The sequence below is a fragment of the Petaurus breviceps genome, unplaced genomic scaffold (genome assembly GCF_028583685.1).
Source record: "Petaurus breviceps papuanus isolate PSGF00001 unplaced genomic scaffold, PetGlider_PUasm1.0 90654, whole genome shotgun sequence".
Lineage (NCBI taxonomy): Eukaryota > Metazoa > Chordata > Mammalia > Diprotodontia > Petauridae > Petaurus > Petaurus breviceps.
The window spans coordinates 4,388,651-4,408,077 of NW_027187301.1; the positions used below are offsets into that span (position 1 = coordinate 4,388,651).

The 19,427-nt window shown below is 38.9% G+C and overlaps 1 protein-coding gene across 1 annotated transcript in view; it reads right to left on the reverse strand.

Annotated features, from left to right (window-relative positions):
- The window catches only part of HEG1 (heart development protein with EGF like domains 1), a 127,591-nt gene that overhangs the window by 26,193 nt on the left and 81,971 nt on the right, over window positions 1-19,427 (reverse strand). The window contains exons 11-13 of the mRNA XM_069064972.1: window positions 18,437-18,495; window positions 17,629-17,789; window positions 9,410-9,544 (exon numbers count right to left, since the gene is read on the reverse strand). Of these exons, the coding sequence (XP_068921073.1) occupies window positions 9,410-9,544; window positions 17,629-17,789; window positions 18,437-18,495 (355 nt within the window). The remainder of the gene's footprint in view (window positions 1-9,409; window positions 9,545-17,628; window positions 17,790-18,436; window positions 18,496-19,427) is intronic.

Below are 19,427 nucleotides of genomic sequence, written 5' to 3' on the forward strand. Positions count from 1 at the left end.
CTATTTGCCTAAACCAGAGCATAATACAACATTCTATGACTGAAGGTTCCCAAGAATATCATAGACCCTTTGGGACCAAAGGGGTTTTGAGATGAACTTATTACTGTGACTCTATGTGGCTCCCCATTGAGTTTAAAAAATTTTTCTTTTAAAAAAAATTTCTGCTATCTTTTGCTTTGTTTTTACACAACTTTCATTTTTTTTCACTTCTAGATTTTTTTTTTTTAATTTATAAAGCACTTCGTTGCCAGAGCACTCGGGACTTAGTACATATTCAATAAAATAGTATTACTATAACAATAACAATAAAAAAGGAAATGTTCTGATCTAAAGAAAAATAAATCACAGGTATGCATATAGACAACTGGAGGGAATCACCAGTAGAGATGATTTTTAAAACCACTATGTAGTAGAGGAACAGATGGCAGCTATTTTTTATGTCTTCTTTCTTTTTTCTTTTCAGTTCCAAATTCCCTTACTCCCTCTACCCCTTTCCCTCACCCACTGAAAAGGCAAGAAATATAATACCTGTTATACATATGAAGTCATATAGAACATTTTCCCATTCGCTACGCTATTTTTTAAAGCAAGAAAAATAAAGTCGAAAAAATATGCTTCAATCAGCACTCAGGATTCATCAGTTCTCTCTCTGGAGATGGATAGCATTTTTTTTCATCATGATTCCTTTGGAATTGTCATGGATTGTTGTATTGATCAGAATAGTTAAGTCTTTTACAGTTAACTATAGTTACAATATTGCTGTTATTGTGTGCAATGTGCTCCTGGTTCTATTCATTTCACTTTGCATCTACTCATGTAAGTCTTACCAGGTTTTTTTGAAGCCACCCCATTCATCATTTCTTACAGCACAATAGTATTCTATCATAATCATATACCACAGTTTGTTCAGCCATTCCCCAACTAATGGGCATTCCTTCAATTTTCAATTCTTTTCCACCACAAAGAGCTGCTATATATTTTTTTGTACAAATAGGTCCTTTTCCTTTTGATCTCTATGGGATACACACCTAGTAGAGGTATTGCTGGTCAAAGTATATGTACAATTTTATAACTGTTTGGGCATATATTTATATACATACACATATATACACATGTATATGTATATAGATACACACACATATATACAAATATACACACACACGTGTATATGTGTATATGTGTGTATTTATTCTCCAAAATGGTTGAACCAGTTCACAACTCCACCAACAGTATACTAGTGTACCTATTTTTCTACATCTTCTCCAGCATTTGTCATTTCTGATAGGTGTGAGGTGGTATCTCAGAGCTGTTTTATTTTTTCATTAGTGATTTAGAGCATTTTTCATATGGTTATTGATAGTTTTGACATCTAAAAACTGTCTGTTCACATCCTTTGACCATTTATCAATTAGTGAATAGTTCTTATTTTTCATAAATTTGACTTCATTCTTTATACATTTGAGAAATGAGACCCTTACTAGAAACTTACAATAAAAATTTTCTCCTGGATTCTAATTTTGGCTGCACTTGTTTTCATTTGCACAAAAATCTTTTAATTTCATGTAACCAAATTTTTCTATTTTACCTCCTGTGAGCCTCTCTATCTTCTCTTTGGTCATAAACTTTTCCCTTATCCATATATCTGCTAGGTAATTTTTATCTGCGTCCCCCTAATTTGTTTATGTTATCACTATGTCAAACTCAAATGCCTATTTTGACCTTATTTTGGTATTTAGTGTGAAATGTTGGTCTACACTTATTTTCTGCCAGACTGTTTCCCAGTTTTCCTAGCTGTTTTTGTCAAATAAGGTGTTCTTACCCCAATAACATGGATCTTTGGGTTTATCAAACATTAAGTTACTGTGATCATTTCCTTCTGAATATTGTATACCTAATCTATTACACTGCTCAACAACTCTATTTCTTATCTAGTAGTAGATTTTTTTGGTGATTACCACTTTTTAGTATTGTTTGAGATCTGGTACTGCTAAGCTGACTTCCTTTACTTTTTAAAAATTGATTTTCTTGATATACTTGGCCTTTTATTTCTCCAGATGAATTTTGTCCTTTTTTCTAGCTCTATAAAATAGTTCTTTGGTAGTTTGATTGATATAGCATTAAATAAATTAATTAATTTAGGGAATATTGTGATTTTTATTATATAGGCTTCACCTACCCATGAGCAATTAATATTTCTCTAATTGTCCAGATCTATATTTGTGCAAAAAGTATTTTGTGGCAATTTTATTTTAAATAATAAAATATTAATTTTAAATTTTATTTTTATAATAAAATATTTAACTTATTTGTAGTTATTTTAGATGGAATTTCTCTATCTCTTCCTGATGGGTTTTGTCAGTGATATATAGAAATGTTGATAATTTATGCAGGTTTATTTTATATTCTGGAACTTTGCTAAAATTGCTAATTGTTTCACTAAATTTTTAGTTATTCTCAGGGGTGGCCAGGTAGCACAGCAAGTAAAAGCACCGGCTCCAGTGTCGGGATGACCTGGGGATCAAATCCGGGCTCAGGCACTTAGCACCCACCCAGAAACACCTGGCCATGTAACCTTGAGCAAGTTACTTAACCCCAATTGCTTAGGGGTGGCCAGGTGGCTCAGCGAGTAAGAATACCGGCCCCAGTGTCAGGATGACCTGGGGATAAAATCCGGGCTCAGATACTTAGCACCACACCCAGAAATAACTGGCAGTGTAACCTTGAGCAAGTTATTTAGCCCCGATTGCTTAAAAAAAAAATTTTTTTTTTAGTTATTCTCTCAGGTTTTCTAGCATCAAGGAGAAATATAAAGTAACCTTAAAGACCAATTATAAGGGTCAAATAAAGTCAAAGTGCTTACTTCTTATATGTGAAAATATTAGCAGTACTCTTATGACTGTCATCATTATTTGGGTAGTTTGAAAGAAAAGCTTGGGCTGAGCTGAGTATGATGGGATGATGCTAAAAAAATAAAACTGTTTAGGGAGAAATAAAAAGGAGTAATTATCTCATACAAATAAGGCATAAAAGGAAAAACTGATACAGAAGAAACTAGTAGGGGGAAAGGCAGATAGTGCTGGAAACTTTCATCAGGAATGGGCTCAAGGGGGAACAATGTATATATATATAATCTAGAAGGGTTTAAAAGTCTTCTGAACTCAGAAAGAAATAAGAGGGCAAGGGAAAAGTGTGGTGGAGAGGATAAGGGAGGAACTCTCAGAGCAGTGGGTAGGTTAAGGAATAGGAGGTAGCAGGTAGAAGTAAAGCAAAGGAGTGAGAAGGGGTAGGACAAACAGGATGAGAAGGATAGAGAGGAAAAATAGCAAAGAAGAAAATACATAACAAGTAATTATAGCTTAGAATATAAATGGGATTAATTTACCCATAAAATGGAAACTGGTAGCAAATTAAAAATTTGAATTCAACAACATGTTGCTTTCAGGAAACACTATAAAAATGAGAGATAAAATGAAGGGCAAGAGTAGAATTTATTATGTAAACAAAGTCAGGGGTAGTAATCATTATCCCAGACAAAGTTAAAGCTAAAATAACTTTAATCAAAAGAGAAAAGATTGGAAAACTAAACTGTGTGTCTGCAATTTTATTCAATATTATTTTAAATCATTTTAAATACCTAAATAGTATAAAGTACCTGAGCTTATATCTGCCAAAAAAGACACAGGAACCATATAAACATAAATATAAAATACTTTATATACAAATAAAGTCAGATCTAAATAATTGAAGTAATATTTATTGTTCATGGGAAGATAAAGCCAATATAATTTTTAAAATTACAATTTTACCTAACCAATCTATTGATTCAATGCCATACCAATTAAATTACTAAAAATTTATCTTGCTGGGCTAGAAAAATAATAACAAAGTTAATTTGAAAGAACAAAAGGTCAGGAACTTCAAAGAAACCAGAGAAAAAAGATGTAAAGAACACAGATTCAGCAGTATCAGGCTTAAGGTGAGAACATTGTTGAAGTATAAAATGTATAACTTCAATTATTTTAAATTAAAATTTTATTGTATAAATAAAGCCTATGTAGCCAAGAATAGAAGGAATATAGAAAATTGGGAAAAAATTTCATAAACAATCTCTCAGATAGGATGTGATTGGGTTAGAATATTGCTTTGGTGCAGGAAATAATGAACTGGTTGATATAGAAAAACATGAAAAGACTTGGACTTATGAAGAAAGATGCTATCCACCTTTACATCCACAGATGACAAGTGGAAATAAACATAGTATGGGCTTACATATATGTGTGTATGAGTACATATGTGTATGTTTATTAATATCTATGTGTATGTTAAGGTTAAAAGTACACAGCAGACAACAAAAGAAAATCTATAAGGAAGCAAAGAAAAGCTGGGCAGCTTTGAAAACAACATGTGGTATTTATTATATAGAGTTTGCTTGAAAAGGAAATTTAATGTTTTCTATTGAATCCTGTTTTACGATCTGCTGTGTACATGACAATGAGGTTTTTTTTCTTTTCTTGTTTTGTATTTAGGTTTAAAATACATTTTAAAATTTACTTAAAAAAAAGGTCAGCAAAACTTGGCAATGAAACGATTAGGTCTGATTGTATATGGATGTTCCTTATCCATACTATCCATCCCACCTCTGCAAAAAGAGAGGGAAGTACATTTTTCCATCTCTTCAACTTATCGATCTTAACTATAACTGCCAGGAAGTTTTTCTTAAGCCTCCTTACCTAATTTCTCCTCTTACAAAGGCAATTGTTTTCTCTTTCTCTGATGAAATCCTTTACCTTTGTCCTATAGGCCTTCAGAGGGCTACTGGTGACACAGTAGCTAAAATGCTGGGCCCAGAGTCAGGAAAACTCATCTTCCTGAGTTCAAATCTGGTCTCAGACACTTACTAGCTGTGTGACCCTGGGAAAGTCATTTAACCTTGTTTGCCTCAGTTTCCTCATCTGTAAAATGAACTGGAGAAGGAAATGACAAACCACTGCAGCATTTTTGCTAAGAAAACCCTAAATTGTGTCATGAATAGTCAAATAGGACTGAAACAAGTTAACAACAACAACAGCAAATCCTGTGATCTTTTCCTTATAGATTCCATTTCCCAGGTGGTCATCTGTGTTCTATCATGAGACTACTATGAAATCATGGAGTTAGAGCTGGAAGAATTAAACCTGAGAAGTCTGACGTCCTCATTTTACAGATGAGGAAACTGAGGCTCAGATTAAGAGACTCGTCCAAGTTCTAATGTGACAGAGCTGGGGTCTGAACCCAATTCTTTTTACTTCAAATCCATCCCTATGATATACTCCGGGAATTGATGTTGAATGGATATATGATAAAAAAATGAGTCCTTTTCTTAAACTGTGGAACAGAGGCATGTCTAAGTATGGGGACCCAAAAGGAGGTGGGAGTGGGTGGGATGGATCACATAGTATAAAGGAGGATGACTGTCTGTTGCTTTTAAAAAAAAATCCAAACCTAGAGCAATTATTGGAAAACTCAGCAAAGAAAATCAAGGACAAGGATCATGCAGAATTGGAGAAATCTGCACTTTAGTTTTAAGTGAAACTGTTTTTGCTTTATTTATATATTTGGCCTTTTGGAGGGGGAAATGCAAGGTTATTAGGGTTAAGTGACTTGCCAAAGGTCACACGGCTAGTAACTGTTAAATGTCTGAGGTCGCATTTGAACTCAGTTGCTCTTGACTCCAGGGCCGGCGCTCTATTCACTGCACCACCTAGCCACCCCTTAAGTGAAACTTCTAAAACACTTAAACACCTTATTTTAAATCTTCATGATTGGGGAAGGCTTTTGACTGTCCCTTTGGAACAATCTCTGATCCCAGATCCTCAAGAAGATGCTTTGGAGATGCCTGTGATTTTTTAACCCAGATGGCCAGAAGGTGTCACTATAAATCCGCCCAAAGCATGGCTGAAAGTCTCTTCCCAGGTCTGGGCTGCTGCAGCTCTGAATTTGGCATTCCATTAGTGAACACTATTATCAAAGGATGACTGCAGATTTAATAACTATAGACTGAAATGTTGCTCAAGGGACGCATCAATTGCCTTGGCAGCATGACAAGAAGTTGGTGGAGGTTTTATATAAGGCCTCTCTTCCCCAGGATGCCTCCCAGCCTTCATATTTCTGCAAAGTTGCCTGCTCCTGCCTTTTATAATCCTGGTAATTATTTGACTGCTCTGTTATTTCCTTGGCCAGCATCTGATTGGTGAGATTTGAGAAGGGCCGATTTTAAGATGGAAGAAAATGGCTATGGCTGATGGCGATCAAAGCTAGAATAGGTTAGTGGTACTGTCAAAGACACTTAATGTATACTATTCACGGAACCAAGTATGTTCAGATCTTGCCCTGCTCCTGCCTTCCCTGAGGAGTGGGAGGTCAGTCCTTCCTCCTCATTTCCTCTGGCTGGCTGGAATCTCTCAGCAGGCAGAGGGGTTTCAGTAGAAGTCAACTTACCCTCTGAAACAGGGCACAACACAGACCTTGTTGGACAAACTAACCTTTCTAGATGGCATAGGAAATACTTTTTTATTAAGTTAGACGAACCAGCAATAGGAAGGACTGCCTGCCTGTCATCAGCAGAACACCTTCGCTCTCTCCTTCTCTTCCCTCCCACAATTTGTATAGGTCTTTTTATGTAGCTGGGGGTCTGGTGGGAAATATAATGCCCATAGGTGCTCCAAAGCAGAGTCTGGGCTGACACTGGAAGCCATCACAAACCAGCTACACCTCTCACATAATAATAACTAGAATCTATTATAGCAGGCTTTAGGGTCTACTAAGAATGAGACGAGAGCCATGACCACCCCCATTTTACAGATGAGGAAAGTGGGACTGAGAAAGGTCAAGTGACTTTGTCCAGGGTCATACAATAAATAATCTTTGGAGGCTGAATTCACATCAGGTCTTCCTGACTCCTAGTCCATCACTGGATCCAGCTGGTCTGCCCCTCTATCATTCAATTGTGCCCTAACCAAAATACATTCCTTAGTATTCTAGCCTTGGAAGGAAAAGATGATTTCTAGCATTTAAAGAGGGCTCTACATACAAACATAACAAGGACCACATACACAGCTGCCTTTCCTGAAGAGCTAAAGTGATCTCAGGATGGCTCTGGAATATATCGAAACACTCCAAATCCAATAAGCCCTCAGAAAGGGAATACTACACTTTTTATAGATAAATTTCTGATAACACCTTTCACCACTATCTTTTTTTAATTTGGATTTTATGTCAACACAAGAATGTTTACTTCAGCAGAGAAAACTGTCCTACGCCATCATGAACTTTTTTTTTAAACTAAGCACAATGAGTTGCCATTCATGCTACTTTTGAAATTTTTACAAGTCCTTGGTAATTGCAAAGAAAGGAATGTCAGGAACTGAACTCATGATTTCACTGAAGAATTGGTTCAATTAATCAGGGCTAAAGTTGTTAATAGTTTCACGATTTTTTTCAGTTGATTCTCTTGGGTTCTCTAAGTAACACCTTCATGTCCAAATAATCTTCTGGGGTGGCTAGTTGGTTCAGTGAATAGAGCACCATCCCTGGAGCCAGGAGGACCTGAGTTCAAATCTGACCCCAGACACTTAACACAAAAACTAGCTGTGTGACCTTGGGCAAGTCACTTAACCCCAATTGCCCTCCAAAAAGGAATGTAATTGACATTGTAACTCTTACAAAGGCAACTATTTTCTCTTGCTCTGGCCAACCTTTTATCTGTCTTAAAGTTTTTAAGGTCTTCTGGGCCTAGGTTTATCTTGGTATGATACCCTATAGGAAAGGCAGTTGCTGTTATTGTTTGTCTGTTGTTCTCAAAGAGACCCATGACATCAGGAAGAAGATGCCATGACATATAAGTGAGTTGGATTTAAGTGAGGCAGGGCTGTGAGAAGTCACCAGCTTCATTCTCTCCTCTGGCCATCTGGGTCCAGTGGGCCAGATACAGATCAGGACAACTGGAGATGATCCTGATAGAAGAAGCAGTGTGGTACAGCAGAAGGGCTACTGGCTTTTGAAGTCTGAGTAACAGGGTTCAAATCCCAACTTTGCTACTTATTATGTGTTTTTTGTTTGTTTTATTTCATTTTTTTTTTAACCAGAGGACCTGGACTGGACAGCTTCTGAAGTTACTATTCTATGATCATCACGGAAACATCCACGGGACAATGAACAGTTTGATACTGGAGTAAGGCAGACAGACCGGGAGCCACGTGGATAGTGAAGAAACAGGGCAGAGTGGAAAACACGCTGAGCTTGGAGTTAGGTGAATGTGGGTTCCCCTTCTGATAGTTACTTAGTGTAGGACCCTTGGCAAATCACTGAATCTCTCTCAGTCTAAATTTCCTAACCTATAAAACATGGCTGATGATACTTTACAGGACTGTTGAAAAGAACAATAAGACAAGGGGAACAAAAGACTTTGAAAATCTTAATGCAATGTATGAAAGTTATCTTTTTATTTTTTAAAAAAATTAATCTATTTTTTGTCCTAACCTGTGATTTCATTGATGAAGGGAATTCCTAGTGATGAACTCCCTGTCCCAATGCAGATTAGCAATGATGCTGCAATTCGTGTTGCCTGGGAGTGCTGAGTTGTTAAGTGCCTTGCTCAGGGTTACAGGGCAAACAACTGTCAGCGGTACTAAATGCAGCTCTCCATGACACCAAGGCCACTTGTCTCTTTATCTTCTATACCACAGTGACTCCCAGTATTAACACTATTATCAGTATTAGAGAGCTATCCTTCTCCCAGAGATCAATGTTCACTTCAAATCAATGCTTTTCTCAATCTTGGTTGAATTAATTTTTTTTGGTGGAATTAAATTTTTGCTGATCTACCCTTCAAGAAATCTTTATATAAAATCTATTTATTTAGAGCCAAGTACATATAAGTACTTAATTTTAAAAAAATTCATTCATTCACTCCCTTAACAGAATAGGCCAAAACTCACATTTTACAATTGGGTAAAGGACATGAATAAAATAAATGGCCTGACAGCTGTGTGAATTAAAACAATGACTTGGATTTTTTTTGCTTCCATCATTTTAAACAAACTAAATCCAGCCCTGATTTTGTCCAACCTTCAAAACAAGTGACCCATCTTTTTAGCCAGAGATATTCCTTATAGTCTCCCGTTTTTCCCCTTCCCTTGGTCAGAAGACACAGTGGACACCAGTGATATGTAATATCATTAATGCAACAAGACAATATACATCACTCTTACATCAGCACAAACAGCAGGACTGATAACCGGGAGTTCTTAATAATTATCCCTAAGGCAGAGATACGCAGATATCCAAATTTCCCAAAGAAAGTGTTTTAATCATCATGGAAACATTACCCAGAACTCCCTCCCACCCAATCTGCTTGGGTCAAGAACTGTACCTCGGCAGGAATGATCCATCTTGTTAAAGTGGAAATACCCAGCCTTGCATTGACATAGGGCAACACCTTCCAAATCGGTGCAGATGGAGGTCTCTTTGTCACATTCCGGACTTTTCTTTTTACATAAGCTACCAGCTGACAAAAGAAAAACAAGGTGTCAGTGGGGCAAAGAGACCTTTAAAGCATCATCATTTTAAGGGTTATTAGCTTTGATTTAAAGTAGCCTCATGTATCATGTGAGAACCTCATATTTATTTGTGAGCAGTTTTCAGAAGTCATTGAGGATGGGAAGATTCGTATGGTCTGTTGAAATGTTTGAAATCAGGGGAACGATTTATACAATGACTACAATCATGTAAAAGAAAACAATGTTGAAAGACTTTGGAACTCGGGTTATTACACTGCCCAAACATTACTTCAGAGTACTGATGGTGACCCATGCCTTCTAACTCCTAGCAGAGAGATGGTGAACCACAGGTGTTGAATGAAGAATACATTTTCAGACATGGTCAATAAGCTGATTTGTTTTGCTTGATTGTACTCATTTGTTAGGAGAGAGGGTTCTATGGGGGAAAGAGAGAATCATTGGGAAGTGCCAGTGATAGAAAAAGAAAGAAAGAACAGTAATAAATATTTTTTAAGATAAAAGAATAATTAGGGAGCTCAACATTCTCTTCAAACTGCCCATCTGACCCACTGGTCTCCCACTAACATTTCCTTCTGCTGGTCCCTCCTTTCACTAAATTAAGAGCACACAAGTATTTGTCTTCAGAAAATATACACAGAATCTAAAGGTTCTGGGTAAGGAGAGAATAGTATAATAGACTCTCTCTCCATTCTTCCCCCACCCCAATGCATGCAGGGACCTGAATACTATGTCTATTGAAATTACACAATGTCTTCTGTGCCTATGTGCTAGATGGCTGCTGGTTCATTTGTTTGTGGGTAAAGGGATGCCTCTGCCTCGCCCCAAAGTGTCTAAAACAAGTTCTTCTTCGGTTAGAAAAGAATAAGATCAAAGAGAACCCAGATTTTCATGGCAATTAAAGAAAAAGAGAAAGTCAGATGATTAGGACTCAGATGAGATACAGAATTCTCAGGCATCAAGAGCGAGGGAAGCTGAGCTCCGATCAAAAAGCAAGAATACTGAACTCCCAGGGAACCAAAGCATGGGGCCTTGGCAATAGGAAGAGATTAGACCTGGCTGATTGGACAGAGGGACCTAGAACAAGGGATCTCTGTCAGGCTTACCTCTTAAGCTCGAGTCTAAATATTCTGTAACCATCTATAACTGTCTACCTTTTTGTTGCTCTGTTCATCTTCACTGCCTGTAAAGAAATGCTGATTTAGGGCACTCAGGAAGGCTGGCCTTTGGATGTGTGGCTGTCATGAATATCATGAGGACTGCTAGACTGGAGGAAGGGGCAATGATATAATTTTTCAAGACTATAGCCACAATCCTCTCAGCAATGCAAGGTTAGAAGACAACTCCAAAAGACTCATGATGGAAAGGGCTCTCCACATCCAGAGAAAGAACTACAGAGTCTGAATGCAGATTGAAGCCAACTACTTGCTGTCTCTCTCTCTCTCTCTCTCGTGTTTTGTTTTGTCCCTTCTTTCTCACTGTTCATTTCATTGGTTATAATTCTTCTTTACAACATGACTAATGTTTAATGTGAAGGTATTTGTAGATCCTATATTTGCTTGCATGCTGCCATGGCGGGGGGGGGGGGGGAGGGGGGGAGGGGTGGGGGGGGGGGGTACTGGGGGGGTCGGGGGGAATTTGAAACTCAAGGGATTGTGGAACTGAATGTTGTAAACTAAAAGTAAATAACTAATTTGTTTTTAAAAAAAGACTATAGCCACAAGTCACAAGTGGTGGCCATGAAGAAAGGATGCTAGCAGTTAGCCACAGGCATCAATATGATGCTTTGCCTATCTCCAAAAAGAAAACAATACTTTGTTTCAGACCTGTTGCCTCCTTTCAAAGATTTGGCCACACTTGAGCCACCATCTGGTTTCTCTTGCATCCAACAGACTTCTTTGAGACCCTGGGCAACTCTCAACATTGTTGACTTGAACCATCTTTTTATTATAATTAAAAGGCATTATAGAAGCAATTTCCTGTCTTTATCAATGGAAGGTGGTGTGCTACATTAGAAGACCATATGTGTATATATAAAAGAACTTCCTTTGTTTATTTAGAAAACTTTGTGCTAAGGGATGAAAAAAACCTCTACTCTGGAAATGGCACTAAGGAGGTGAATGGGCCTTTATTGTTACTAGTCTAAACAGTAGTGGCCAAACATTCTTTGGAGTAAGTCTTCAATAACCTCTGGAAGCCTTCTGGGATTAGCCATCATTAATTGCCCTCCATACAGTCTAGGGAAGGCTGGTTCAACAGTCATTTTGAATTATTGAGAGTGGGTGGTACTTAGTGGGGCCTTTTACAAAGAGAATTATATCTTATTCTACTGGTCCTTACTCTATTTCTCTGACTGTTTTTCTACTCCTTTATGGGCTCTTCCTCCTACCCCTTAAATATCGGGTGCCTTCCAAGGCTCTCTCCTTAGTTCTTTTTCTATGCTCTCTCTATTCGTGACCCCATTCACTCTTATGATTTTAATGATCTTTTTAAATTCATGACTTCATGTCAAATCCTCCTCCCACCCCGAGCTGGGGTCCCATCATTCAAAATTCCTACTGAATATCTCCACTTGACCTTCTTGCTTTATGAAGGCAACAGAGGTCAGCTAGATGGTGTCGTGGATAGAGCACTGGGCTTGGAATCAGGAAGACTCATCTTCTTGAGTTCAAATCTGGCCTCAGCTTGTGTGACCCTGGGCAAGTCACTCAACCCTGTCTGCCTCAGTTTCCTCAGCTGCAGAAGGAAATGGCAAACCAGTCCAGTATCTTTGCCAAGAAAACCCCAAAGGGGATCACAAAGAGTGGGAAGTGATTTAAATGACACCAAAGGGGGATGGGGCAAGAAAGACTTCTTGTAGAAAGGAGGATCTGAACTGTTTATTGAAGGAGGCCATGAGGTGCAAGTGAGGAAGGAGAGCATTCTGGGCATGCGGGACAGCCAATGCAAAGCTGGAAGATGGAGCGTTGTGTCTGAGGAACAAAAGTGTGAGTTATTATTATTCTCTCTATCCACATGACTACATCCTAGTTCAGGCCCTCATCCTCTCTCATCTGAACTCTTCCGCCAGCTTCCCAATTAGTCTCTAACCCAAGGGTGGGGAACCTGTGGCCTTAAGGCCCTCTAGGTCCTTGGATGTAACCTTAACTTAACCTCTACCTCAGTTAACTCATTTGTAAAATGGGCATAATAATAATAGCACTTACCTCTCAGAGTTGTTGTATATTCAAATCCAGCCTCAGAAACTTAATAGCTGTGTGACCCTGGGAAAGTCACTTAACTCTGCCTCAGTTTCCTTATCTTTAAAAATGTGCTGAAGAAGGAAATGGCAAACCACTCTAGTGTCTTTCCTGAGACCCCAAATGGGGTCACGAAGAGTCAGACACGACTGAAATGACCGAACAGTAGTAGCTTCCTTTCCTTAAACTTCCCCGATTTCCTTTTTTCTTGACCTCTCCTTTGCCGTGATCACATTTTACTTTGCATTATATTTGTGCACATGTCCACTCTCTTAGGTCACAAGTTCCACAAAAGTTAGGGCTATAGCATCTTTCATCTGCATATTTCTGGTGCTTAGCACGGTGCCACATACATCTGGGTAGGGCAGGGGCTGGGGGGAATGGACTCGGGGGAATTCCAGATGCCTAACCTTCTTCTTCTAGATTCCTTCCTACAGCCTGGCACCTACTCTTCAGCTTATGACAGATCCTAAGGAATTGTCCCAGAGCAATAAGGGCTGGGTCAGACAGTAAATCTGAGGCGGGGCTTGAACCCAGGTCTTTCTGACCCCAAGGCCAGATCTCTATCTATTGCACCCTCACTGAAAGAACTTAATAAATGTTTGTTGAATTAAATTAATGTAAACTGTCAAATTAAAGACCATAGCCTCACACTTTGTGTGATATCTGAAAAAAAAAAAACAAACCAATGCTTTTTCTGAATCCAGAGAAAAGAACTCAGAACCAGGATGTTGGTCCTGGTCATAAGAAGGGTGAATTTAGGACACGGTTTTGGGTCTTAACTCTGAATTTCCTGTCTTTATCAGTGGAAGTTTTATTTCTAAGTCAGAATGTGTGTGTGTGTGTGTGTGTGTGTGTGTGTGTGTGATGGAATTTCCTTTGTTTATTTGGAAAAGGCTACATTAAGTGGAGGAAAAAAAATCTTTGCACACAAACACCATGGAGCTGGCACCAGGGAGGGAACACGCCTATATGATTGCTAGTCTAAATAGCCAGGCATAAATATCCTTTGGAAGAAGTTTTCAATCCTCTCTCTTCCAGCCTTATGGGATAAACCATGACCAGTTGCTCTCCACACACTCCGGTGGGGGCTCATTTACCAGCCATTCAGAGTTAGGAGATGTGACCAAATATTTTCTGTAAAAAGAAATGGATTCTTTCTAGTTTGCCTCTTAATGCAGCTCATGAGGAAGTATTTCATATCCTGCATTAATGTCCTTAACACTGTCATATGCTGGCATGTACAGTCACGTGGGAAAAAGAGAAATCTGGTTTGTCAGTGGAGCAAAGAAGGGAGACAAGAAAAATACAAACAAGAAAATATCCTGTGGAATTAAGTGGAAACCAACTTTTTACTGATGACTTTTTGATAGGTGTGCAATCTCCATGATCTTTCCCAGGTACAGTCACCCACTAGTCAACAAGCAATAGTCAAAGAGCTGTATCCTATCAAATCTCAGCCAGGGGGGCAGGTTCAGGATATGCCAAGCAGAAAAACCTGTGTGGCCTTTGTTGTGGGGATGAGCCATAGGGTCTGTGTGTGGGAGGCAGATGAGGCAAAGGAAGCAGAAGACTTAGCAAGATGGAACCATGGGTAAGAACCACCAGAGACCAACGTTGGGTCCTTAGGAGCCCCCAGTTGACAAGATAATAACCTAATAGCTTCATAATATTCATAGTGTGCACAAAATCACCTGTGAATGTACTGAAGTGGTCTTATTTGAGTTTCCTCTGCATGTTTCCATTGGGCTAGAACCACATTTTTACTTAATTACATAATTAATAGTGTGAATTTAAATACAGGTAACCACTTCAGGGGACTCATAATACTATTCAGGATATAGCTACCTTATTTATATTTTACAAAGGAAGAGTGGATAAAGGAGAGGAAAATACACAACAAACCTAGAAAAATAAGTTGGAGACAGCTAGCTTGTAAAGGATTTTAAATTCAAAACAGAAAAATTAGTCCCTGCCTTCAGGGAGCCTACATTCTATTAGGAGAAACAACAGGCAGATAAGGATGTACAAAAGGGCATGTGTAGAATGTCCAGAAGACAAAACCAAAGATAAAGCAAAGTCTGGACAATGACACAAGGGCTTTCCTGGGGCACGAGACTTTGGTCCAAGGAAAAGCTGCGATTCCCTGGAAGGTAAGCTTTTGAATATCGTGCTGAGGGAAAGAAATGCCCTATTGTCAAGAGTACTTGAGAAAAGTAGAGATTGTTAAGGAAGCAGAGGAAGGAACACAGATTTAGAGCTGAAAGAAAACTTAGACGCTTCTAGTCCAACATCCTCGTTTTACAGATGAGGAAAATGTGACCCAGGAAGGTCAAGTAATTGGCCTAAGGTCACATAGATCACAAACATTAGAAGTAGAATTTGAATGGAGGTCTTCTAACTACAGAGACCATGTTCTCTCTTCTGTATCAAACTATCTCAGTGGGGTAAGTTCTCACAGATACAAATATCTGGGGACTTTCTTTGCAAGGCATGAATGAACGAGACATTATATAATCAGTCATTCAATCAACAAACATTTCTTAAGAACCTACTATGTACCAGCCATTGCGCTAATAAAAAAAAAAACGAGAGGAAGAGAGCCACTTGCAATGTAACCACCATTAGCAAATTCAGGAAAGAAAACCAATTTTTTTTTCCAAAGGTTAACTTTCTAATCCCTGGCAAGCAGAGTAAAAATAAGTGTCATCTCTGTCCTCTAAAGTTAGAACACAAAATGAGGTCTGAGTCTTACTCACTCCCAGTCAGGCTTAATGTCATCAGTGCTCAATTTGGAAAAGTGTTTGTGCCTTCCCGGTGTCCAAATGAGCCAAATCATCTTTCTTTGTCCCAGAACTTAACCAGTTCCCCAGGTCCACAAATAAGGAACCTTTGCAGACTCAGGAGTCAGATACCAGCCAACCCACTTGAGATTTTCCAGAACTACTAACATATGGACCACTGAAGGCTGATTCCCATAATTTATCTCCTGCATCTGGGAACCAGATGGGAAGATAAAGGGGTGGTTTTCATCCCCTTAGCTCACTCCAATTCTGTGGTACAGCAAACAGAACAAAAACCACTTTGAACATTTAGAAGCAAGTCATGGGAATAAGTCTCTTTTATCTGAGTGGGGATGGAGGGGTTGGGAACACTATTCTGGAATTTATTTCATTCCATAACTCAGAGATAAAAGTCTGTCTTTACCTTAGTATAATTTTTTTAATTTAATTTTTATTTTTTATATTAGTTTTACTTCCAAATCTATTCCTATGTCTTTCCTTACCCTTGTCACAAGTGATGAAAAAGAAAGAGAAAAAAGAAATTCAGAAAAAGCAACCAAAATGTCTACTGAACCTGACACATCCATGGTCTCCCCACCTTTGCAACAAAGGGAAGGAGATGAATTTTCTCTTCCCTTCTTCAGGTACACGTTTAGTCAGTAGAGTGACCTAGAATTCAGTTTCCTGTTTCTTCTGTTAGTGTTGCTCTTTCGACTTCCACAGTGTTTTCCTGGATCTATGTACCTCAATTGGCATCAGTTCAGAGAAGCCTCATGATTCTCTAAATCCTTCCCTTATTGGAATTTGATTACAGTTATCTGTACTTTGCTCTTAGCTCCTTCTAATATATTGTAAGCTCCATCATAATAACAAGAATGAGAGTTAACATTAGACTATCTCATACAGAAGAGGCAAGGGAAAATGGTTACAATGGAGGGGAAGAATAGGAAGGCAAAAGGGAATGGGACAACCTTATTCCCATTGAATCTGGCTTGAGGAGGGAGGGAAATACACACTAAATAGGGGATCTCACCCTCCAGGAGAATAGGGGGGGAAGGGGATGAGAGGGGGGATGATGGAAGAGAGGGCAGGCTGGGGGGGGAGGTTGAAAGCACCCACTTTTGAAAAGGGATGGGATCAAAGTAGAGAATAGAACAAGTGGGAGGTGGGATAGGAGGAAGGGAAATATAGTCAGTCTTTTACAATATATCTACTACGTTATTGTTTTGCATTAGCCACACACGTACAACCTATACTGAACTGCTTATCTTCCCAGTAAGGGTGGGTGAAAGGAAGGAAGGGAATGAATCTGGAATTGAAAGTTTTAAAATAAAATATTCAAATATATTTATGTATATATATCTGTGTATATATATATATATATATATATATATATATATATATACTATTATTAATACCATCTTACAGGTAATTGGGAAATAAGATATACAGGCACTGGGGCATAGAGATCCACTGGAAAAGTCGAAAGGGGTATGGGAGAAAATATGGGAGAGAGCAGATTGGAGGAGGGGATATCCTGTGGGACTGCTATTTTGGGGCAGTGGGTAGGGGAAAAATGGGGAGAAAATTTGTAACTCAAAATCTGGCGGAAACGAATGATGTAAATCAGAAGTTAATAAAGCATTAAAAAAATAAGAGCTAACATTTATAGAGTACCTACTACGTGCTGGGCATGGTAGCTTTACAAATATCGTATTTCATCCTCATAACAACCCTGGGAGGGAGGTGCTATTATTACCATCATTTTAAGAAAGAAACTAAGACACACACAAGTTAAATGACTTGGTTATGGTCACACAGTTAGGAAGTGTCTGAGGCTACATTTGAACTCGGGTCTTTCCCGGTTCCAGGCCCAGCGTTCTATCCACTGCACCACCCAGCTTGAAGCTACTGTAGGGTCTATCTACTACTCCATTCTGGCATCCCTAGTACTCAGTACACTGCCTTACACATAGTAGATGTTTAATAAACAGCTGTGGCATCGAAATGAGTGGGCAGAGACTTACTCAGGGGTCAAAGTCTCACACTTACCTCTAAAGAGCCTTCCCAGAGACTTCAGGAATTGGCAGGTCTCCACCGGGGATGTGCAGGTGCTAGTATATTTCTGTACTCTCTCTGTCAAGTCAAACACCGTCACATTTGATGCCAAGGAGAAAGTGGTCTGCAGCGAGACGACCACAGCACCAGAATCCCTGGAGACAAAGGGACATTTCACAGATTTAACAGGGACCCCAAAAGCAATTCTTTGCCATTGCCATTTAAGGATGATTGGGATTGCCAAAAATTCATTGTTTTTGTTTCACAGAGAGAAAATGTAGAGACATAACCATAAGTGACTGGACCACGGGTTGGCCTATGGTTCTTCCCTCCCTCTTTCTGGAAATTGATTTTTTAAAAATGTTTCTGTTGGGGTGGCTAGATGGCACAATGAACAGAGCACCAGCCCTGGAGTCAGGAGGACCTGAGTTCAAATCTGGCTTCACACACTTACCATTTACTAGCCATGCAGCCTTGGGCAAGTCACTTAGCCCCAACTGTCCTATCTTCCCCCCTCCAAAAAGCCAAAAAATGTTTGTGTTAATGGCTTCTATTTCTTATATCATTATAATTACCCCCAGTATCCTTCTTCCTCCCCCTCCCATAGAGCCATCCAATATAACAAATAGTATTTTTTGGAAAGGAAAAAAATTCAGGGTTAATAAATTGAAAAAGTCTAAGAACATATGCAATGTGTAATCCTTATGGGCCTCCCACCTCCACAAAGGGGTGGGTTAAGGGATATGTCTTCTCCTATCTCTGGGGGCTGATTCTTAAGCTAGTTTTTAAATGTTTTACTTACCTGACAGCTTGGACCGTGGATCTGGCATAACCAGGTAAGGTTGAAAGAGATATGTTTAGCTGGAAAAGAGAACGGATATAAGTAAGCTCTTAATCACTTGCGAATGGCAAAAGCTTTTAGGTCCATCAACAGTTTTCTATTTAGTGCTATAATAGGTCAAGGCGACTTTGCACAGAAGAAAAATTTTTATTTTTGTTTTGTTTTTCTTCCTTTCAAATGAGTTTTTTTCGACTCTTGCCCTATTCTTTCCGCAGTACAAAGGAGAAAAGCAGAGAGTACATCAATGGGGAATACCTCAGCAGGAAATGATGTTCAGTGGTGCACCCTGAGATGCCGGATATCTTCAAAGGAGTGGCCGGCTCCTAAGCCCCCAAGTTTCAAAAGACTTGGAATCAGCTGTTTATTTGGGTTATACATAGTAAAGTATCTTCATGGAGATTATGGGCTTTCTGACTGCTTCTCCTGCCTGATCAGAGGATGTGCCCTACTGGGGAAATGAGGATCATTGTAAATGGTACCAAATTAGCCCCTCTCCTAACAAAGAAATGCATGGGTGGATGGACACGAAGTCCTTTTCACAAGTATTTCATGGAAAATTACATTAAATTTGGATTAATGGGTTTTTGTTAGATCCAAGGGAAGAGTGAACATCTTCAGGTTTACCTGGAGCTCTGAGGGAGAGCGGGATTCAAATCCTTTGAAGCTTTAAAATAACACATGAGAAAGAAAACACACACACACACACACATACACAAGACTAAGTTCAAAGAAATTCCCAGAGAGCCTATTTCCATTCAAAGAGAAAGCTTCTGACATCTTTGCCAGTGCAGAATCTCTTAACGTTTAAGCCAACTTTTCAGGCCACTGTCACTTCCAGCCCATGCAGTATGGGCAGAGAATATCTTTTTAGACCTTGCTTTTTGTTTTGTTAGATAAAGAGAACTTCTTTTTTCTATCAGTCTAGCTCTTTTTACAACAAGCTGATGGTCTA